Source organism: Colobus angolensis, unplaced genomic scaffold, assembly GCF_000951035.1.
Source record: "Colobus angolensis palliatus isolate OR3802 unplaced genomic scaffold, Cang.pa_1.0 Scaffold330, whole genome shotgun sequence".
In the NCBI taxonomy this organism is placed as follows: domain Eukaryota; kingdom Metazoa; phylum Chordata; class Mammalia; order Primates; family Cercopithecidae; genus Colobus; species Colobus angolensis.
The window spans coordinates 3,585,792-3,607,982 of record NW_012116600.1 but is presented as its reverse complement, the minus strand read 5'-3'; the positions used below and the strand labels follow the sequence as shown (position 1 = coordinate 3,607,982).

General features: G+C 38.6%; 1 protein-coding gene across 1 annotated transcript in view; it reads left to right on the top strand.

The window, feature by feature from the left end:
• Positions 1–14,889: 14,889 nt before the first annotated feature.
• PGAP1 (post-GPI attachment to proteins 1) overlaps positions 14,890–22,191 on the top strand; it is a 76,718-nt gene continuing 69,416 nt past the window's right edge. Inside the window, exons 1-2 of the mRNA XM_011952070.1 lie at positions 14,890–15,048; positions 21,579–21,732. Coding sequence (XP_011807460.1) covers positions 14,902–15,048; positions 21,579–21,732 — 301 coding nt within the window. The 5' untranslated portion in view covers positions 14,890–14,901. The remainder of the gene's footprint in view (positions 15,049–21,578; positions 21,733–22,191) is intronic.

Genomic DNA, 22,191 nt, shown 5'->3' with positions numbered 1-22,191 from the left:
GGCGTGCTGCACCCATCAACACCTCAGCACCCATCCATTCGTCATTTATATCAGGTATAACTCCCAATGCAATCCCTCCCCCCTCCCCCCTCCGCATGATGTGCCCTTTTTAAGCATTTGGGAAAAAACAAAAACAAAAACAGAAAACTTAAACATCCAATCACTAAATCCTATATCTCTGTAAGTCTAAACCTATGGTTCTCATAGTGTGGTCCCCAAACCACTAGCATCAGGATCAACTGGAAACTTCCTAGAAATGCAAATGTTCAGTTCCTATCCACCCAAGGCCTACTAAAGAAGATTCTCTAGGTATGAGCATACTAATCTCTATTTTAGTAAGTCCTCCAGGTGATTCTGATGCATGCAAAAATTTAAGGAGTGCGATTCTAGAGAGAGGATGTGGTTGTTGTTTAGGCCTTCTTTCTTCTACAGAGGGGTATAACAGCTCACAGGTCAGAAGTGGCTGAGGATCACGCCTCAGTTTTTTCTCTCTAGTCCTGTTTTGTTCCATAATGCCTTCTCCATTGAGCTCTTCGGCTGACAGATGACTGTACCGTAAAGTTTCACAGTCCTACTTGCCGCTGAGGGCTCACACAGATCAGCAAAGAGCTATTGCTACATTTTCTTCTTTTGCCTCTGATTTTATATTGCTTTCTGCTTTTCATTCCTTGTTCTCTTCATTTCCTCCTTTTTTTCTCTATTTCTGGATTTTTCCTGAACACACTGTGCTCTGTATGACACACTGTCTTAATCTACTCCCTTTTCCCATCCTGCTCTCTCTCATAGTAAGATGAGCTACTAATTACTCTTCAGAAAATGATCAGTTTGGCAAAAAAGCATTGGCTTCTTGGTAGTGTCAAAAAGAAGGCACTTCCACTTGAAAGCAATTCCTAAAAGTTCATGAAAATATCTTTCATACTTTCTGTTTCTGAAGAGCAAGAATCACTGGATTTCTTGCTAAACTGAAAATGCTTTGAGGATGGGATTCATGTATAATTAACACCAGTTACCCACTGCTATGAAAAGTGATAATCTTCCAAGGCCATCATCCACTTAAAATATTGTAGTAAAATACACAACATAAAATTTACCATTTTAACCATTTTTTGGTGTACAGTTCAGTGACATATTCATTGTTGTACAACTGTCACCACCATCCATCTGCACAACTATTTTCATTTTGTAAAGCTGAAACTCATACCCATTAAACAATAACTCTCCCCCCACCACCCCTACCCTTGACAACCACTATTCTACTTACTGTCTCTATGAATATGACTACTCTAGGTACCTCATATGAGTGGAATTATGCAGTGTTTGTCTTTTCATGATGGCTTATTTCACTTGGTATAATGTCCTTAAGGTTCATCCATGCTGCAGCATGTGTCCGAATTTCTTTCTTTTGTAAGGCTGAATAATATTCCACTGTGTGTGTGTTAGGGGGGTATGTATGTGTGTGTACATACTTCCCTTGGAGGGATTCCCTAACCCCTAAAAAAACCACATTTTTTTTATCCATTCATCTATCCATGGACACTTGGGTTATTTCTATCTTTGGCTATTGTGAATAATGCTGCCACGAACATGGATGTACAAACATGTTTGAGGGCTGTCACCCACTTTTATACAACATATTAGCACTATTAACTCATGAGTACTCCCTATTTTTAGGATGATGAGGTAGATATGGATGAGAATGTGTAACAGGCAGGGCCACAGGATCATACCTGGAGCCTTAAGAGATGGTGGCACCTGACCTCTGTGGAATGCCCTATAGCCAATTTAATTACAAGCACATTTTCAGTTCTTTTGTTCTTGTTTCTCTGGCATAACCTACCAGCAATCATCTTCATTTTGTTTCTCAGACTTTGGATCTATCCTTCTCTTCTGTTCAGAACTGGTGTCTCTGATTGTTGACTTGGTTCCGGACCATTTTCTGTTCTTCACTCTGCTGTTGTTAACTAAACTTTGGCATCCTGTGAGGTCCTCAGAATCTGACCCTTTTCTGGTCCATATTTTTGTATTATTTTCATTAATTGCTTGAAGGAACCCATCTCAGCATCAGTATGAGAAAGAAGGTGCTAAGGAAGGACCCTCCATCTAGGTAACCATCAGGGTAGGTCAGAAGCACCAGGGTGGGAAATGCTGGGCTGAACTGAGCAGACATGGGTGTCTGCACATATCTGTCTGCCTAAAGCCCATGTCCGTGTAACCCACCCACAAGACACAGGGGAAAAAACACATTGAAAATCAGGCTAATTCTTCCCAGGTAGACTTTCTCTGACTGTGTCTCCTTAAAGATCTAAATGATTATTAGTCATGCAAAACCTGCCAGAGGGTAGTTCTTGGAGCCTATAAAATATGACTCATTGATTTGAGGGTTTGAGAACAGCAGAGCTAGGAACCCTTCTGTGTACCCACATCAGAATGTAGTCTCTGTAGCACCTGGCAATGTGAGCCTGGAATCTTCCCATGTGTTTCATTTCTCAGGGGCTTTGAAGCAAAGCTTTAGCAGCAGCCAACTGCCCAGAAAAGAAGCTCTGAAGTGCACAACAGCAGCAGTAAGTTTTGCAGCAGGCCTTGCAGTAGCAGAGAGAAAATAGTCATACAGTTCAGGAAGAGCCGCCTCTGAAATGTGTTGGACAGCTGCCTTAGGGCATAGGTATAACAGGTTCACAATCAACTGTCCACAGAAACTCTGTCCCTTCATTGGAATGTGTTTTCCTTGGAGGGATTCCCTAACCCCTAAAAGAAACTTTCACTATCTTTCAGCGGTCTGTATATAACATGTACTCATCTCTCCTTAAAGACGTTCTACTTTCTTTCATTAAGTCAATATTTCTGAAAGTCAGTTTTGGGCAATGCACCAAGCTAGCCTCTTTAATAGAAAGATAGCAATCCATGTGTTCAATGAACTGTTCGTTTTCCTTTTTCTTTCTGTTTTAGTAGCAGGAAAGTCTTTACTGGGGCAAGTACTAGCTTTTCTATAAATAGGTAAGTGCTATAAAGCTCATAGTAATAATAGCTTTTTGAGTGCCTGTTACATATCAGGCACTTCACAGAGATATCTGTAATCTCTTCGACAACCCCTGAGATAGAATTATTCTTCCCATCTTGCAGATGAAAAAACTGAGGCTCAGAAAAATTAAATAACTTCCCAAATAATAAAAATAGTGAGTCAGAGGTAAAAACTGAACCAGGCCTCCTTATGTTATGCTATCAGTTAGAAGGAGTTTATTTTGGAGTTTGAATTCCTTGAAAACTCCCTCTGCTTCTTACTAAGTCAAAAGTAATTTGGCATTAAAAAGCTAACTAATCAATGAAAACAAGATACCCACAACAATCCTTCTTACGAGTGTCAATTTGCTTCCATCATTATCCCATTTTTACTGAGATTGTGTCTTAAACAGGCATTCGTCTCATCCCTCAAGTATAATAGAAACCCTTGACTAACCATGTTTTTCACAGAAAGGTTCTAAAAAGTAGTATCTTTTTCCTCAGTGGCCTAGCATTAGGACCAGGGAAGAAATATATTAATAATTTTGTAGATGATATACTCATATGGTAAGAATGGTAAAAGTAGAATTTTGTGCAAGTTTAGTTTTGTGATACTGTTCTATAAACATCCTAACATTTCAGTGACTATTACTTTGGTTCCCATCCCTGTAAGAGGAAATCTAAGATTCTTAAAAATTAATAGCATTTATATTGCCTTAAAGTTCCATAGAGAGATTTTCTATATCCATATGTGTTTGAATATGCTTCATAAAAATGTATTAGGTGGTTACTCAGAATGGATCTATTAATAAAATTAGTCATAATACTATATCAAGCAATGTCACAGTATTTCATACATGCACAGTGATACTAAATAGACAGAACTCTGGTTAAATTGACACACATTTAACGAAAATTTGAATTATATTTAATGCTTAAATTTGTCTCCTAATTTCACCATTAGTCACATTTCTTGACCAATGTCTAATGAGTTCGGAAAATCAGAAAATCCATCTTGAGTAATGCTAACATTCACAGATGTAGACTATTGAACGTAGAATACAGAATTACATATCATTTACTTCAAGGGTCAGCAAAGCATGGCCAAGAGGCCAAATCTGGCCTACAGCATGTTTTTGTAAACAAAATTTTATTAGAATGCAGTTGTAATCATTCATTTACCTATTGTCTATAGCTCCTTTCATGCCACAATGGCAGAGGTGATTAGCTGCAACAGAAACCTTATGGCTCCCACAGCCAAAAATATTTATTATCTTGCTCTTTACAGAAAGTTTGCTGACTCTTGATTTAGTCCAACCTCCTTATCTATAGATACAAACATTTCCAGATCCTTCGCTAATATTTCCATACGTCTCATCAAGTTCCACGCTTTGCTTAAATATATGAATATGTGCTTTAGCCCAAACCCACCATCTTTTCCTTACCATTCTCAAGTCAAGTACATGCTTTTTCCATATGTTGTTGATATCCTCTTTTAACATAACCACATTACTGGTATTCTCTTATAACATTAGGTCCTTTACATTAGCTAAGCTAATTTTCCAAATTAATACTGTATTCTGCTAGCCTTTTTCAAAAACTTTATGTATTAAGAGTTGTTTAAAGTAAATCATCTACATTGGCTATTAGTATTTACAATTAAAATGTATTTGAATATCACAGATTTTGTATTTCATAGCAAGAGGCCCAAATGTAGCTAAAACCTTTAATTAAAGTATAAAGTGTCACTTAAATTTAAAAAGCATTCAAAAATAATTATGGAGTACCTCCAATTACAAGGTGTTACATCGAGTTTAGGTATAAAAAGTGACCAAGACCCTTGCACAGCTTATGCCTTTGAAAAGTTTGAATTCTTTGGGGGGAAATAGGTATATAAACATAAAACAGACATAAGAAAGAATTCCAAATAATTAATTCCAAAGAATTAATCATTCTTTCCCTTTAAAGCTATTATCTGAATTTCTGTATTCATTATATGAAATTATGTCATCTAAAGCCTATTAAATTGTATTTCCATTAAAACAAATTTTGATTGAGCATTTCACCCCAAAGAAAATCCTCTGGCTTTAACTAAAATTTTCCAATAGAGAAATATTGCCCTTAGGAAACATAACACTACTAGGTAATATAATAATGCTAAGTCAAGATTTTGTTATCTGTGGCTGTTATTTTTCAGGATCATGATTTTATCCACAGTAGTTATAAATATGTGGAACAGAGAACAATGTTATAGTGGTATTTTGCTCTTTTGAATGAAAATCCAATTATTTCTCCTTGACTCCTTCCTATCCTTTTTGCATCAAGTCCCCTCTCCTTTTTTTATGTCTTTAAACAAAATATTTCATTTTAGAAGTGGTTTTTTTTTTTTGGCGGAGTCTTGCTCTTGTCATCCAGGCTAGGGTGTAATGGCACAATCTCATCTCACTCCAACCTCTGCCTCCTAGGTTCAGGTGATTCTCCTACCTCAGCCTCCCATGTAGCTGGGATTACAGGTACCTGCCACCATGCCCAGGTAATTTTTGTATTTTTAGTAGAGACAGGGTTTCACCATGTTGACCAGGCTGGTCTCAAACTCCTGACCTCAGGCGATCCGCCTGCCTCAGCCTCCCAAAGTGCTGGGACTACAAGTGTTAGCCACTGTGCTCGGCCTCATTTTGGAAGTATTTTTCCTTTACTTACAAATTCCCACTAGTTTTTTATATTATTCTCAAGAAATATAAAATCTGAGATTCCATAATGTAAACATTTGACAGTTTAGAGATAGATACATATTAGATTATTCAGTACATATACATAGTGCTTTATATTCACAAGGTAGTCTTCATCCTTGTGAAGGAGTTTAGTTCCCTACAAGCAAACATGCATTCAACCCAAGAGATTAATTTTTTGGCTGGTTTTAATAGTGGGAGACGGCATAAACAGAATTAAAAACCTGAATTGCAAGGCTGATGTTATATTGCCTTTCATTATATAGCAATGGAGACTGAACTAGTGAAAAAAGGGTAATCAGTTTGAAAATTCTTATTTTGTTTTTGATGATCTACTCTCTGTTTCCTTGGAAACAGGGCTGGCAGCCACAGAGTTGCTAGCATTATATTTTCTTATTTTCTTTTTAAGCTTTGAAGCATCAAAGAAAAGGTGAGGTTTTATTATTGTACTCTGTATTCTACTTTGTAGAACCTGGCTTATTTTCAAATAAGTTAAAAACAAATATTTATTGAATGCCTATTATATATGAGGCACTAGGAGGTATAACTAACAAGTTTGAGAAAAAGCTTTAAAGCAATTGAGTGGAATAAATGTAAGCTTCTAAGAGTCAATCTACTACATATTTGGGATTTTTTTTTAAAGGAAAAGAATAAAATAAAGCTTATTTTAAAAACCTATAGTGTGTGGGTAGGGCATTGAGATCAGCATAGTTTAGTGAAATTAGTTTTAGAAGACAACTAGATTTCCATACCAGACTGCATGATTACTTCTTCCTGTGTATAAAATCTAGGTAATATGAAGGTGGTTACTCTGTGCTAAGAAAATAATCTTTGCCTCTAGTAAATAAAATGAGTAAATGTAAAAGGTTTTCTAAGAAACTAATATTCTAATGAATTTACTAAATATTTCAGTTGAGGGATGACTGTCAAATGATTTTAATATGGTATTTTCCTTTATGAAAGGTTACGTTAACTAAAGTTTAAATAGCTTTGATTCACTTAAAATACGTCATAAACTTTCAGAAATCATTTGTCAAATACCTTCATTTTACATATGAAAAAAATGAGGGCTAGAGAGATAGAGGAACTTGCCCCAAATCATACCTGCTTGGCAGAATTGAAAGTTCTAGAACTCATATTTCCTCATCCAATACTCATTATATCTTCATTGAGGTTTCAATTTAAAAATATTGTAATTTCATATAATTCTTAGGAACTCATCTATTTTTAAAAATGAGATACACACTATAAGAAATAAAAACATATGAACATGTATCTAAATAAAAGAACTGCAAAACATGGCCTTAACACCGTATGTAAGTTTTGAGTGAACTATGAAGCTGCCTGCTTTTCAGAAAGTGTCAGAGGCAAACATTACCTGAAGAATGATCAAAAATCCTCTCGGTACCTTGAACTGTGGAAGATCACCCTCTCAATTCTTTCAGCTGCAGCCATCTATCTATCCATAAACTCATTCACTCAATATTCCAACAAGTACTCACTGAGTCCCGATTACAACATTGTGTACATAATTAACTCTTCTCCAGGGTCCCTTTCCCCCAAACAGTTAAGTATTTCCTCTTTTTCATACATCATATTGAAAACTACAGAATGTCAATAAAAATCTTTCGAATGACCAGAGATGAAAGGCAGTTTTCCCACAAAAAAAAAAAGAAAAAAATAGCAATCTGACTGTAAATAGACTTTTTATCAGCAACAACAGATGTCAGAAAATAATAGAAAACTATCTTCAAAGTACTGAGGGAAATGAACCATCTATCCAGAATTTTATGCGCAACTAAATTATCACAGAAGGGTGAAATAATAACATTTTCACACGTACATATTTTAGGAGAGTTTACCCATAAACCCTTCTTGAAAGAACTACCAAAGGATCTAATTAAGCAAAAGTGAAAATGAACTATGCATGGAGGAATAAAATATAAGAAGCGATGGATATTACAATGCAAATGCTATAACCAGTTTGTAGGCTTTCTTTCTTGTCACTATCCAAGTGTAAGAAAGGTGCCAAAAGTGATATGTAACTGGCTATTCTCCCACTAAACCAGGAAATTCTCTTCTCGAATGCTAAATACAAAATCATAAAAAGTTAAACATTATGAAGTATCTATACATTTTAAGATATTTTAATGTATCATATAATGACATATTTTAAAACTTTTAATATGATATAACATGTTATATGGCTGTAGGAGGGGTGCAGTGGCTCAAGTCTATAATCCCAGGACTTTGGGAGGCTGAGGCAACCAGAACACTTGAGCTCAGGAGTTTGAGACCAGCCTGGGCAACATGGCGAAACCCTGTCTCTACAAAATAAAATAAAATAAAATAAAATCAGCCAGGTGTGGTGGTGTATGCCTGTAGTCCCAGCTACTCAGGAGGCTGAGATGAGAGAATCACCTGAGCCCAGGAAGTCGAGGCTGCAGTGAGCCATGGCCATGTTGTTACACTCCAGCCTAGGTGACAGTGAGAACCTGACTCAAAAAATAAAAATAAAAAAAACCACCACCACCACCACCACCACCACCACCACAAAAAAACAAAAACAAAAACAAAAAAACCCAAACACAACTGTAAACATATCTGAACCAAATTTCAATTTATTTGGTATAATGATTGCATTAGTAATAGTGATTAAATAGTTTTGATTAAAACTGTATTGAAACAATTTTGGAAAGTAGAGAAAAAATTAAAAGAAGGCTGAAATGATCATTCATAATCTCATTACCAAGAGGTAAATAGTGTTAACATTTTTTCATATTCCCTGAAGACATTTTTCTATGCATTTTGTATAGTTGAGAATAACTATATACACTATTTTGTTTCCTAAATGTTTCCCTTACAGTCCTACATTTTTTGTATGATGAGGATGATTATCCCCAAGGGATTACCTCTGATTATCCCCATCATACAAAATTCCTTTCTTCTTATTGTCCTTTTGAATAGGTAGTATGTATTCCTCAGCCTACTACCTATAAGACACTTGGGCTGTATCAACTTTGAAAACTTTTCTTTGATTTTTAATGCATCTTTATTCTCTGGCACTGGAAAATCTTAATTCCTAACAATAGTTTTATCACAAGTATTTGTTATAGTTAAATTTATTGTTTCCATTTTCAATTATAGAATTGCTTTTAAATTATTTTATTTTCTACTGACTACTGACTGCACTTCTATGGTTCAAAGTCAAAAAATACATAGGGAGGTGACAGTCCATGTTCTGCTGCTGTATTACAGGCTGGGTAGTAATTAATTTATAAAGAATAGGTTTATTTGAGTTGGGAGGCTAGGAAGTCCAAGAGCTGGCATCTGGAGAGGGTCATCCTGTGGGTGGAAGATGGAAGGCAGAAGTGAGTACACAAGACAGAGAGAGGTACCAGGGGCCAAACTTGCTTTATAATAACCCACTCACACAATAACTAACCTGCTCCATTGATAGTAACATTAATCCATCCATGAAGGATCTGCCTTCATGACCCAAATCACATCTTATTAAGCCCCATCCTCCTAACACATGCACTTTATGACACATTCAAACCATAGCACACACACATACAAAAAAATCCATAGAGAAGTTTTGTTTTAACTCCTGTCCCCTTCACCTCATTTCCTCTGCCTCTAGGTAATACTTACTTTCATTTTCCTTCCAGTATTTCTCTTTCTCTTTCTCACACAAAAGACAACATATATATATACTGTTCTGCACCTTGTTCTTTCCCTTAATGATATAATCTTGGGAGCCTTTCCATTTTAGCTGACTGACCTGTTCTTCATTAGTTAAACAAATATTCTTTATAGTTCTTTATAATGAAGAATAACAAAAACTCCTTTTCTTTTATCCTTCTACCTGGACTAAATACACAGTTCTTGTTGGTCTGAATTAGAGACTCTATGCCTTGCAGTCCAGCTGGACATCGATGGAAGCTGAATTTTCCTGAATAATCAGCTCTGAATACTTCCCATTTCAGTAGCTTCCACTTGCCTGTTGTATAAAACTCATATTCCTTTTTCTACTCTGTTTACTACAGTTTTGGTTCCCATTTACCTTTCTAGTTCTATTTACTCAAAAATCTGTATTTAATAGTCTTTGCTTTGTAAGTCCTAGTTCAAAAGAATCACCTAGACCAATGAGAGATATCTCACCTTCCGACCTCCAAAGCAGGATTTGGATCTAAATTGACAAGAGGAGTTCTAATCAGTAGTGACAAACTAAAAGGTTGGTTAGATTTGGGGTTGGGAGTGGCCACGAGGGAACTGTGTAACCCTGAAGTCAGCGTGTGTACTGACTTGTCAGCTTATTGTGGATTCCCAAGTTCCTTTTTACCCTAAAAAAAAATCACCCGTTTTAACTGGAGTTAGTTTGTGTTCCTGCAACAAAAGAATCCTGACTAGAGTTCAGGCTCTGAGGGGCCACTGAAGGATTTTATGTTGGAAAGTAGAATGATGACTGGGAATAAAATCATGGGATTAATAAAATGTAAGGGATAAGTAAAAAATGTAAGTCACATGAGATGGAGACTGAGAGGCTACATCAACAGTAGAAAACCAGTGAAAAATGATATTATAGAAAACAATGGAGGGCAGTGTTTTAAGAATGAAGTGGCAAATGTAGTAGAAGGATCAAGTAAGACTGAAAAGTGTCAACTGGATTTGGTAATTAGGTCAATAGTTACTTTTGTAAGAAAAGTTTCATGGTGGTGGGAGGGGGGCAAAAATTACAGTGTAGCTGAGACATGAATGGGAGATGAGGAATTGGACATAAGTATTGATTACATCTTTAGGATCCTGACTGAGATGAGAAGAAGAGCTATAGGTGAGAGCTACAGGGAAGATTTTTGAAAGAAAAAAAAAACGCATATTTATATGTTTTGGGGAGTGAGGACAGAAAGGGAGCGATTGATAGAGACCTTAACGTGATAGAACTAACTTTCTGAAAAGAAAGGAGCAGGAGATGGGAACATAAAGCACAGCTAGAGAGATTTGCTTTTTATGTCCTCTAAGGATAGCAAAGTACCATGGTAATGCTTACTATATGCCAGTCATTGTGCCAAACACTTTAGATGTATTAACTGAATTAGGACTGGTGAAGATAATGAACCTAGGAATGAGGAGCTCAAGCAATATGCATCTGAAAATCAAAATTATCTCTGTAATATGAAGATGAGGTTATGTACTAAAAATCTACTAAAAGAGAAGGAAGAAGAAATGTAGGGAGCTTAAAAAGTGGCAGGGAACTTAAAAAGTGGTGATCTGAAATATAGGAGAGGAAGGTGGTGACCAGAAACAAATACAATTATTTTTTGAGACAGAGTCTCATTCTGTTTGTTGCCCAGGCTGGAGTGAAGTGGTGAGATCTCGGCTCACCGCAACCTCTGCTCCCAGGTTCAAGCAATTCTCCTGCCTCAGCCTCCCCAGTAGTTGGGATTACAGGCATGCGCCACCACGCCTGGCTGATTTTTGTATTTTTAGTAGAGACGGGGTTTCACCATATTGGCCAGGCTGGAACTCCTGAGCTCAGGCAATCCACCCTCCTCGGCCTCCCAAAGTGCTAGGATTACAGGTGTGAGCCCTGTGCCTGGCCAAGTATTTTTGAAGAGTAATTCAAATGACTGTGTCATTTTCTCTAGCAGTAGTCAGATACAGTAGTGTCAGAGCTCAGAGCCGGATTATATTGTCCCAAGGTTGGAAGTTTGGAAGTAGAGTGGGATAGAAAGACAAGCAGTCAAGATAGTTGATAGCTCTGGCAGAGGGTGGTTGAAGTGATGCTCAGCAGCGTTAGGTTAGATATAAAAGTAAAGTTAGAAGTGGATATTGATGGATAGGAAAAAAGACAGTAAAAAAATAGGATAGAAAGATTACAAACATGAAGAATCCATTGACTCTCTCTCCCACTCCTTTCTGAGTAAACAGGCAATGCAGCTAGTTGCCACAACTCATGAAGGCCACCAAAAGAGGAAGCTCTGTCACCTTGGAGTTCAGGGATTTCTCCATATAACAGAGTCCTCAGGCAGTACAGGTTCATGCTATTCAAAGTGTAGTCCACTGACCAGTATCATTGGCATCACCTGGGAGTTTGTCAGAAATGCAGGATTTGGGGTCTCACCCCAGAACTATTAAATCAGAATCTGCTGCTGCTTCTTTTTTTTTTCTTTTTTTTTTTTGATAGAGTCTCGCTCTATCGCCCAGGCTGGAGTGCAGTGGTGGGATCTCAGCTCACTGCAACCTCCGCCTCTTGGGTTCAAGTGATTCTCCTGCCTCAACCTCACAAGTAACTGAGACTATAGGTGTGCACCACCATGCCTGGCTAATTCTTTGTATTTTTCGTAGAGATGGGGTTTCACCATGCTGGCCAGGATGGTCTCAAACTACTGACCTTGTGATCTGCCCACCTCAGCCTCCCCAAGTGCTGGGATTACAAGCGTGAGCTACTGTGCCCAGCCCACTATCTGCTTTTTAACAAAATCTCCAAGTGATTCACATGCACATTAACTCTAAGAAGCACTGAGATAGAGATGAGAGAGTATGGATTCACCCTGGGTTTATTTGTCATAATACTGCTCATAACATGCTGGGAGAAATAAAGAGGAGACGTTCTGCCCATGATGTTCTCTAGCACCCAGACTCAATGTATTCCCCCCTTTTTATCTATAACTTAAAGCCTTCCCCAAATGATTTGTAATCCTCTACACTCACTGGTAATTCCATCCCAAACCCCAAATGCATTCTCTTTTATGGTCGACAATGTCAAAACCCTATAGTATATATTCCTCTTTATCACATTTATCTCTTAACATCTTGCAATCAAAATGGGTTCTTCTTGACAATCCAGTCAGGTTGGTCTAATTTTACAAATTTAACACATCCTATACCTATTAATAGAATATAACAGACATGACATTCCCAAGTGAAATCACCACCTCATAAAGAACCTCAGGCTGGGTGTCGTGGTTCACATCTGTAATCCCAGCACTTTGGGAAGCCGAAGCAGGTGCATCACTTGAGGACAGAAGTTTGAGATCAGCCTGGCCAACATAGCAAAATGCCTTCTCTACTGAAAACATAAAAAGACAGGCACAGTGGCTCACGCCTGTAATCCCAGTACTTTGGGAGGATGAGGTGGGTGGATCACGAGGTCAGGAGTTTGAGAACAGCCTGGCTAACATGGTGAAACCCCGTCTCTACTAAAAATAAAAAATTAGCCGGGCATGATGGTGGGTGCCTGTAATCCCAGCTACTGAGGAGGCTGAGGCACGAGAATTGCTTGAACCCGGGAGGTGGAGGTTGCAGTTAGCCGAGATCGCACCACTGCACTCCAGCCTGGGCAACAGAGCAAGACTCTGTCTCAAAAAAAAAAAATTAGCCAGGCGTGGTGGTGCACACCTATAATCCCAGCTACTCAGGAGGCTGAAGCACGAGGATCTCTTGAACCCGGGAAGTGGAGGCTGCAGTGAGCCGATATCACGCCACTGTACTCCAGCCTGGGCGAGAGCAAGACTCGGTCTCGAAACAAAACAAATAAACAAAAACCTCATACACGACACATTTCAACAACATATTACTTAACAATTGCCATCCTCATCAGTACCACCCACAGCTCCCCTGTTATCCTGGTCCTTCCAGACTTATCTCCTTACAAAAAAGGAGACTGCTTCTGCATTTTCCCATTTCTGTCTTTCTCCATCCATACTCCACCTTCCGTAGCTAGCTGTGTTTGTTTAGATTTGCAACTGTTTCTGTGTAGGGTAAAGAATATCTTGATTTTCAGGATCACTCCACCTCTCCTTCATAGTTTTGTAATCTGAATGTCAGGGTGTTGCACAAGATAAACTATAAGCTTCCTTTTGGTTTTAAAATTCTTTGATTTTATGTATGGTAGCCAAACTTCCTGTGCACGGAAAATATACCAGAAAATCAGCCCAAGTTCAATGAAATTCAGTTAGTGCCAAAGACCATTCTAAGAATCCTGTGGTTAGCTATTCACACACACATACCATCTACGGTTGAGTCAGCTTTAAAGAGTGATCGTCTTTTTCCTAACATTCTAGTGTTTTGAAGCTGCTACACGTGATTGATTTCGAGCTACTTTTTTAAAAAACCTCCTCCTTTGAACAAAACAAAACCGAAATTCTTCAAAACGAATTCCATCACTTGCGAGTTTGAATGGAAGCTGGACGAAATTGCCTCCTCCAGTTAACGTGGAACCCATTCCCCAAGAGGTGAAGGTTCTGGAGAGCAAGGCGAGTCAGCATCTAACTGATTACGCAGATACCTGTTGGGGACGTCAGTGCTAATGGATATTTTGGTAACATTTTTTAAGGACTAACGATGCTTTTTGTGATTCAGGCTTTCATCTGATACCAAGAGCAGAATCTTGTCGGCCTGTGGGTTTTTTTTTTTTTTTTTTTACGAGCCGCTGCTTTTAATTGCTGTTACCTACTGGGCCCAAGTAGGCGGTGGAAGAGGGAAAATAAAGCCATTTGTTCCCTCTCCAAGCTAGCTGCTCCAGAGAGCTGTGAGAGTGCTCTATTACCGTTGGGAAAAGCGAAATTGCGGAGGCCTGAGGCATTTCAAAATTGAACGGGAAGGATTTTTAAACTGCCGCAGGGAGAGGCGTTTGCGAGGTGACAGCTGATGACCCTTGGGCTTTTAAGTCCTCCTCCCCTCTCACGGTCCGCTCAGGATCCATAATCGCCTCTGGGCTCTGGGCTCTAGCCCCCTCCCCCAGATTCACTCATCTGACACCCGCCTCCTGCCCAATCCCCCTGCTTGTCTCCAGGGCTGCCGCGCTCCGCCCTTCCCGCTCTGGATGCCTCCTCTCCCTTCTTTCCCTCCTGCCAGCCACTCCTCGCGCCTTTCCCTCCCCACTTTCCTTTTTTCCCCTCATCCTCCAACCCAGCCCACCCAGCTTTCTCGCTCTTCCTCTTTCCCCTCAGATCCGCGCTCCCGCGGCAACACCTACTCCTCCCTCTGCTCTGGTACAGGCCAGAGGCGCCGCGGACCTGGTGCGCGCAGGCGCACTGCGCGGCTGGCGAGCAGGCAGGCCGGGCATCAGCGCAGGCGCGCGCGGCTGGGGCTAGGCTACGGGGCTGGCGGTCGGACAGTCTCTGGCTCGCTCAGTCCGGGCTTGGGGCCCCTCGGCGGAGGCGGCGGCACCATGTTTCTTCACTCAGTCAATCTCTGGAACCTAGCGTTTTATGTCTTCATGGTCTTCATGGCAACCCTGGGGCTGTGGGATGTCTTCTTCGGCTTCGAGGAGAATAAGTGCAGTATGAGCTACATGTTTGAGTACCCAGAGTATCAGGTAAGGTTCTGCGCTCTCCTCAGCCGGGCGCTCCAAGACTCCGGCCCCTGGTGCCTTTTTCCTTCTGTGGGGTCGTCCTGCCTTGGCTCTCTGCGCCTCGCGGGCCCCCTGTCCCGTCCTTGCCTCTGTTTTCTCCGCCCGGGGAGACTGTGCATCCTCTTCCTGCCCCCGTCACCTACCCTTTGTGTCCTTTCTTCACAGTGGGGTGTTTGTTAGATGATTTCCCGAGAGCATCCTCGTGGTCGTCCTCGTAGTTACTCCGCTGTCCCTCCGCCTCCCTAGCCCCAAATCCTGGGCACAAGCTCTTCTGACTGGTCGGGCCCAGCCCCCTTTATGCCCAGAGAGGCAGCCTCAACCCTGCTCCCTAAACCCAAGCTCCATCCCTCTCGCGTTCTTGCCTTGACCCGTGCCCCAGGACCTTCCTTTGCTTCCCACGCGCCTAAATTCTTCCCCTCGCGCCCAGTGATTCGCGCGTCAGATTTCGCATTTCTAGAAAGGAACCCAGCGTCTGCAGAGTGTATATTGGCTAGATAGTTCCCAAGGCTGTTTTTAGAGACTCCAGGGTTTTGCCTATGGATAAGCTGGCGAGTCATTAAATTGGAAACTAGATCCCCTCTTGGAAAGATGTTGCAGATCCCCTTATTTTGCAGGTTAAGGGGCCGTGCGTGTGTGGGCTTGCCTGTGTGTGTGTGCATACCTGTGTTTATGCATGTCTCTCAGCAGCCGAGCCTCTTAACAGTTGCATACAAAATCTATTTCATGGTGCTGTTTTTGTTTTCTCGCTGGGTTCGGAGTTTAAGAGAGACCCTACCCTTCTCTCTCCACCCCCACCGCTTCCATGCCATTTTGAATGTTTTCAATCAATGGCTTCGTTAGTTCGGCATAGTAGAAATCTAGAATTTCATTCATGACTAGCTGTAAAAAGAGGCGCAGACAAATTACACAACTGTCCTAAGAGATTTTTTCCGAATGATTATTTTATTTCTAAGTGCATCTCTTAATTATGGACTACCTATTGTAATAATAATTCCCTACCATAAAATGTATATGCACTATAACACATATTGATAAAATGCATTTTTAGTATACTCTTAAAATCACAGCAGTTTTTTTTGGGGGGGGGTGAAGGATGCAAGTCCTGATTGCTTCTTTGTACAAGTCATTATGGAGGAAGCCTATTACTTGATTACGCTGCTATTATTTTGATCTTAAGACTACTTAAGGTTTAGATTGCTGAGGAGCATTCTTTCCCATGGGAAAAATTCTAGTAAATTTAGATTTCATTTGTGTTTAGATCCTTACCTTGGTTTTGCATTTATGATAAGAGAGTGGAAACATTTAGTAGGGATGCTATTGAAGGAGAAGATTTTGACATGTTACTGTCCTCTCTGTTCGTTTCTAATCAAATCTTTTTAGTTTAGTATTTTAAAAAACTGAAAATAGAGCTATTATAATTCCTTCCTTATTTTTGGCTTAATAATTAGGAAACTCCCAGTAGATTGATGTAGGTCACTTTAGTTTTGTACTGCATTGAAGAGTTAGGTTAAAATCATTTTGAAACAGTGCATTACTAATTCCCATTTATTTTTAGATTTCCTACAGTTATTGAAGCTATTTTAATTTCACAGAAGTAGAAATTGTTCTCCTTAGTGTTGGGAACAAAGCATATGGATCTCACAGACGCATTTCCTGCCTCATAAATTGACTGGAAAAACGGAAAATTAGTGTAGCTAATGGTAAAGAGCTCTTTGGGTTTTTTGTTGTTGAGTAGTCTAGGTTTAGTTATTTTGGTTTAAGTTGCTTTTTTGGGGTTTTACGCTTCTATTAATAATTTGCTAATACAGTAATAATCGGAGTGGCAGAAGTTTTTGATTTTTAGCAGGTTTTCATGATGTAAAAAGCTGTGTTAATTCATGATAATGTTTATATTGTATTCTTAGTCTTTTGTTTTGCATAACAAAAAGGTCATGTTATCTTACAAACACAGTTAAAACCAGCCTATAGAAATGAGTCATTTTGAACATAGTGAGTTTTCTGGATAAATGAGGCCATTCTGTTGAGAACCAAATGGCTTCCATGAATAAAAATGTTTTAAAGATATTTTACATATTGCTTACTTTTAGTTATATTTTATAAGTCAGCTCTCTAATTGTTCACAGGTTGATACCCAGATGTGAGATGTCCTAGTCATTGGGTTTTCTTCATTTTTGATGTCTTTATTCCTTTTTCTGCTCATTTGCATCTTCTTTAGTTAGCCAGCAGAAATAGAAAGGTAGTTGAAACACATTCAATTTTATTCTCCATTTTTTTAAAAAAGCAGAGCATAAATTTGAAACTCTTTGCAAAAATGAATTTTGGATTTAAAATTGTTTGGTTATCTCTATTCATTTTCTACCTCTGGTTTTCCCAGATTCACTTATTCAGAGTTAATTGAACATCTCACGAACCCATATCTGAAGCCTATGAGGCAAAATATACTTTATCCTTTAAAGCTTCTTGCCTTGTTATGACAGGAAGGCAAAACTTTTATTTGGTAGCAATTGGTTTTAGGCACATTGCAGAATTTTAGAAGAAACACCTGAGTTGTTTCTCTCACAGTGATTTGTTTGGCTGTCTTCGTATATGTAACCTAACGGTTGCTCTCTGAAAGGAAATGTTGGCGTGTGCCTGTAGTCCCAGCTACTGAGGAGGCTGAGGCTGGAGAATTGCTTGAACCTGGGAGGCAGAGGGTGCAGTGAGCCAAGATTGCACCATTGCACTCCAGGTGGGGCAACAGTGAGACTCTGTCCCAAAAAAAAAATAAATAAATAAATAAAATGAGTCATATATTTTGTTACTTATTTAGAAAGTCATTTATTGAATGACTAGTTTTTGCCAGGTTTTTCTAGCTACTTGGTGTAGGTGAAAGGGAATTAGAACTGAATTAGAGCTTGTGTCTTTATGTCTTGATAAATACAATGGAGGAAATGGGCGTGTAGTGCTTAGTTACAATACAATGTACTGAGTGTTATAATTTCACCATAAGAGAGTATGTACAGAGCTTTTCATATAAAGAAGAGCATCCAAGTTTGTCCTGGGTATTCAAAGGCTTTAGAGAAGATGCAAAGTAAATTGGGACATGGAGGGTGTATGAAGTACTGAAAGAACGTTGCAGGCATAAATAATATATGTGGGCCGGGCGCGGTGGCTCAAGCCTGTAATCCCAGCACTCTGGGAGGCCGAGACGGGCGGATCACGAGGTCAGGAGATCGAGACCATCCTGGCTAACACGGTGAAACCCCGTCTCTACTAAAAAGTACAAAAAACTAGCCGGGCGAGATGGCGGGCGCCTGTAGTCCCAGCTACTTGGGAGGCTGAGGCAGGAGCATGGCGTGAACCCGGGAGGCGGAGCTTGCCGTGAGCTGAGATCCGGCCACTGCACTCCAGCCTGGGCGACAGAGCGAGACTCCGTCTCAAAAAAAAAAAAAAAAAATATATATATATATATATATATATGTGAAGGTGGTAATGCACTGGGACACATTGCATGGATAGTATTTATAATATATTATCATTTATGTCAAAACTAAAAAAAAATTGATAAACACATTTGCTTGTATATATGTAAAATATTTCTAGAAGCACACACAAACTAATAACCCTTCTAGGGTCAACTGGATGGCTGAAGGACCATGGGTAGGAGAGATCCTTTTCAATGTATATCCTTTTGAATCTTGAATTCAAAAACATGTTAAAAATACATTTTTAAGCATGTCATATCTAAGTTATAAGAAAGTAGGTAAGGGCAGGATGAGGTGGCTCACACCTGTAATCCTAGCACTTTGGGAGGCCAAGGCGGGCAGATCACTTGAGCCCAGGAGTTCAAGACCAGCCTGGATAACATGGTGAAACCCTGTCTCTGCTAAAAAAAATTAGCCAAGCGTGATGGCATGTGCCACCTGTAGTTCCAGCTACTCAGGAGGCTGAGGTGGGAGGATCACTTGAGACCGGGAAGTCGAAGCTGCAGTGAACCGAGATTGTGCCACTGAACTGCAGCTTGGGCAACAAGAGTGGCACCCTGTCTCAAAAAAAAAAAAAAAAAAAAGTAGGTGAGAATAATTAAACCAGATTTTAAAGGACGTCTCTTAAGCCTTTGTTGTGTGTGTGTGTGTGTGTGTGTGTGTTAGCAGTATGAACTATGGATTATAGAAGGCAAGGATAGAGACAAGTCTGAAAAATTCAGTTGTCCTTAAGGCCTTTCTTTTTTTTTTTTTTTTAATGGAGCCCCTAGAACTATTCTTATAGGGGGTGGAGAGCATAGGGCTGACTGAGAGCTCTTTGTGAGAATTTTTAAAAACTATGTGAACTTAAAAACTATGTGTATGCATCTTGATCAAAATCTTTTTTTTGGTTAATTATGGAAATCAAACTTTATTTTTCAGTTTAAGTTTACAATTAAATAATATCATAAAATAGATATTTTAGTTTCTTGAATCAGCATTTTTCTAGTATTCAGGAGTTTATTAGAATGTTTATCTTTTGAGAGAGTTTATGTAGAGATGAGAAGAACCTGCACTAAGGCAGAGTCAAGGAAGGTGGACAGCAGAGGCAGGATTGTGGAGATAATATTTAAATATAAAGGTAAGTGATCTTAATATGGTAGAGGGGTTGCTCATTTAAAATAAACTATATAGAATAAAAAAATTTATATTGGAGTTCTGCTCCTATAAGTATTTTCCTTTTAAATCCCTTGACAGTCTTCTGTTTTCTTATCAGCATCCCTTTTGTATGCCTATGCTTTTTCTGTCAACGTGGTCAATTACCTCTTCTGGGTCTTTGCTCTTCCCTTTCAACTTGAACTCTGTCTGGAAATGGAGTTTTGCCATTTGCCTACAACTCCTACCATTCTTGCTTCCTCTCTTATTTTTTTTTGTTCTGCCTTCTTTGTCCATCTCTATACTTTTTTAAAAACTCTGTATACGTTCATATTTTAAAAAATACTCTTTCTCACTATAAAATTGCTTTCATAATAGTATTTTATGAAATATATAAGTATATTTTTGCTTACTTTTCTGTCTCAAGAAAATTAAGTATTTCTTTTTAGATATATTAGATAGTTTCCTGTTCTTCTGAGTTAATTTTTGACTAGTCCAAACTCTGTTTAGCTACCGTACTAAAAGAATAATGGTGTACTAAATTGGGAGGAAATAAGAAACTATTTCTTTGTTCTCTTATGTTTTCTTCTTGTTTAATTTGTACCTCAAGAAGTAAACTATCATGTCATTTTCATTTTTGATTGTATTCTGTGGACAATCAGTATTGGGACTAATTTGCATTGAAGTACATATACCAAATGTAAAACGAATAGTGGGGTTAGTATTTCTGTATTTTGAGTATTTGGGGAGATAGCTAAGATTGCTAGTATCTTAATAAGCTTACAGTCTCTGCAGCTGTTTCTGTGGTGTTATTGGCATAGATCGTTTACAAAGGGATGTTTAGGAAGGTGCACAAATGATCAGAATTTTTTTTTTTTAGAACAACGAGGGTTTTCAGTAGTCATTAGCAACATTTACAGGTTTTGAAATTCACTCCATGGTTAAATTCTTTTATCAAGCACATACCACATGTACAGCACTGCTAGATCTGTGTATACCTAAATAAGTAGACATTACTGTCCAATGTAATTGGCTTCATTCTTAATGGCTTCTCTCCTTTAAAATAAAAAAAGAAAAGGAGCAAAAGGGTGTATGTATACTTTACTACCACTCTTATAGATGTCTGCCTTTGAGGATGACATTAAGAGATAATTTATACTAAGCTGAAAAAAAATGCACGTGAACTACTGACTCAGTAGTTAGGTGAGCTGCTGTATTATTGGTATACAATAATATGAAGTGTAGGGTAGTTTAAAGGTTGCCAGCAAATCATGCACCTGGTCCATGAAAACTGAAATAGATACTAATTCAGTGGAATGTTTATGGTAAGAAAAGTGTACATGTCTTGACCAAGACATGGCTATAAAGATTAATTTGTTAAGCATATTGTAGGCCAAAACATATTAAGTTGAGAAGTCAGAAAGCTACATTATAAAACAAGTTACTTTCTTTTGAAAATATAACAGCTGAAATGTATAGTTGGGTCTGAGTAAAAGGAGAGACAAAATAGTTAAAAATGGAAAAAAAGAATTGATTTGATGATGGAAAGCGTTTATCATTTCTAAGTATAATTGATACTTATCCAATTATGTAACTTGTTGACATATACCATTGTCAGTGGCCATTTTGAGTAATTTGTATTGGTTGGAAATTCAGGTAGTCCCTCTTTTATGTTTTCCTGAAGACTGCATGGTTCAAAATATACACAATTCAAGATTGATTCTCTATATGAATAAACTACAAGTAGAATTTGTTTTGTGTATGAAGTGTGGTTTTAATATCAGTAGTATTTTTATATTGCACTATTTCAAATTTCCTTAATTCAGAATTGCATATGGTGAGGCTGAATTGTATTAATAAAACTGACTGAAGTGAAACTACATTTTTTTAATGTAGAAAATAGAACTTCCAAAGAAACTGGCAAAACGCTATCCCGCATATGAGTTGTATCTTTATGGAGAGGGATCATATGCTGAAGAACACAAAATTCTCCCTTTGACGGGTATTCCAGTTCTCTTTCTTCCTGGTAATGCTGGAAGTTATAAGCAAGGTAAGTCTTACTGGAAGTAAATTTTGAAAGCTATAAAATTCAACTCAAAAATTTGAATCATATCCATACTCAGTGAATCAAATAGAGTAAATGAAATGCATGCTGTGTGTGAAGTACTGTGTTGGGCTTACAGAGAGACCAAAATATGACATTTTCTCTGAGAGAGAATACATGTGAGAAATACTTAGAAGCATTGAAGACCACTTTGCTAAGAGAGGGATACAAAGAATAAGATGGAGTGGGATGGCATAAGTAGACGATAAAGGGGAACCCCTTGGGGAATCTGCAGAGGAAATACATTTATGTTGGAAATGGAGGGTAAAGAGAACAGAACCTTAAGCATTGATTAGGGAAATAAATCAGTGGCTAATGTTATGCAGAACAAGAGAGATTAGTTTTCTTCTTTTGGAGTTATTTAAGTGAGAGAGATTTAGAAGTACTAGGGGGAACACAGAAAGG